General features: G+C 33.7%; 1 protein-coding gene across 1 annotated transcript; it reads left to right on the top strand.

The window, feature by feature from the left end:
- Window positions 1-525: 525 nt before the first annotated feature.
- LOC108045767 (60S ribosomal protein L38) lies at window positions 526-1,058 on the top strand. The gene is made up of 2 exons (XM_017125185.2): window positions 526-657; window positions 718-1,058. The coding sequence occupies exon 2, from the start codon at window positions 718-720 to the stop codon at window positions 928-930; it is 213 nt and encodes a 70-aa protein (XP_016980674.1). The 5' UTR covers window positions 526-657; the 3' UTR covers window positions 931-1,058.
- Window positions 1,059-1,313: the final 255 nt, after the last annotated feature.

The following is a 1,313-nucleotide window of genomic DNA, read 5'->3' as shown; positions in this document are numbered from 1 at the left end:
CATGAAATGCAGTCAGTGAGCAAGCCTTGTTATTGAAGCCTAGTACTGAGATTCACGAAAATTGTTTCTCAGTCTTGAGAGAGAGCGAGAGGCAAGCAGCTGACGTACACATTAAACTGGACATATTCGATTAATTTAAATTTGTTTGGTTTTCTGTTTGTCAACAAAACCAGCTGATTTACAGTAATACATACTTTGAACTCGACATTTTCGATTAATTTAAATTTGTTTGGTTTTCTGCTTGTCAACAAACCCAGCTGGTTGACATTAAGAACGTAGTACGCTCAATTCGGATGAACTCTTGAAATTTTAGTCACACTGGAGAGATTAAAGTTTTTCCGCTGGCGAACTAGTTTGTCAATCTGAGTACTAAGCTTGAGTCTAGTTTTAAATTTACATGATTTTCGTACCTATCTGAACAATGACACTGAGAAACTGCAAAAGATGGGGCTTTGTGGGAATAGTATATAAGATCACACTTTGGTGTGACGATTTGTTGGCTTGTTCACATCACCATTCGATAGACATATGGAATGCAACAGTAGATAATACACTTTGACAACCGGAAATAAACATATTTCTCTTTCCTTTGCTGTTTCAGATCGAACAGTAAGCTATTTTTGTGGATATTGTTGAATTTTCGGAATTTTATTCAATGTAAGTTTTTGCATTTCAACAATAACAGTTTGTAACCCATATTTATTATTTATTATGCAGATGCCGCGTGAAATTAAGGAAGTTAAAGACTTTCTTAATAAAGCACGTCGTTCAGATGCTCGTGCTGTAAAAATAAAGAAGAATCTGACAAACACTAAATTTAAGATCCGTTGTTCACGGTTTCTTTATACTCTTGTCGTGCAGGATAAAGAAAAAGCCGACAAAATTAAGCAGTCTTTACCACCAGGACTGCAAGTCAAGGAGGTGAAGTAAACCATCATAATTAAATGAGGCGCCATCTTCACAATTTATACTTAACACATTAAAAGTTTGTTAACCGAAATTTGTGTTTTAAAAATAAATTGACTTCATGCAGCCAAAGTGAAAGTCTATATTGCTAAGCGATTGTTTATCTTTTAAATTAAAACCACACCATGGCTTGCGTGTATAAATCAAGTTAGAAGATGACATCGATTTAGACGAATAAATTTTGCGGAAAACACTGGCAGTTTATTTCGTGCAGACTTAAACTTTAAATTCAAAATCATATAGCTGGCAAACTATACGGAATATAAAAAAGATTTAAATGAAGTTATATTTTCTAGTATTTTGGCAATTATTAAGGCACTTCATTATTTTTAAACTCGATTAGATAA

The sequence above is a fragment of the Drosophila rhopaloa genome, unplaced genomic scaffold, assembly GCF_018152115.1.
Source record: "Drosophila rhopaloa isolate 14029-0021.01 unplaced genomic scaffold, ASM1815211v1 contig_154, whole genome shotgun sequence".
NCBI classification, from domain to species: domain Eukaryota; kingdom Metazoa; phylum Arthropoda; class Insecta; order Diptera; family Drosophilidae; genus Drosophila; species Drosophila rhopaloa.
The sequence above is the reverse complement of the archived record's forward strand: the minus strand, read 5'-3'. Positions and strand labels throughout refer to the sequence as shown.

Coding starts and splice junctions, on each gene's coding strand:
- LOC108045767 (XM_017125185.2), top strand. CDS start 718: ATGCCGCGTGAAATTAAGGAAGTTAAAGACTTTCTTAATAAAGCACGT.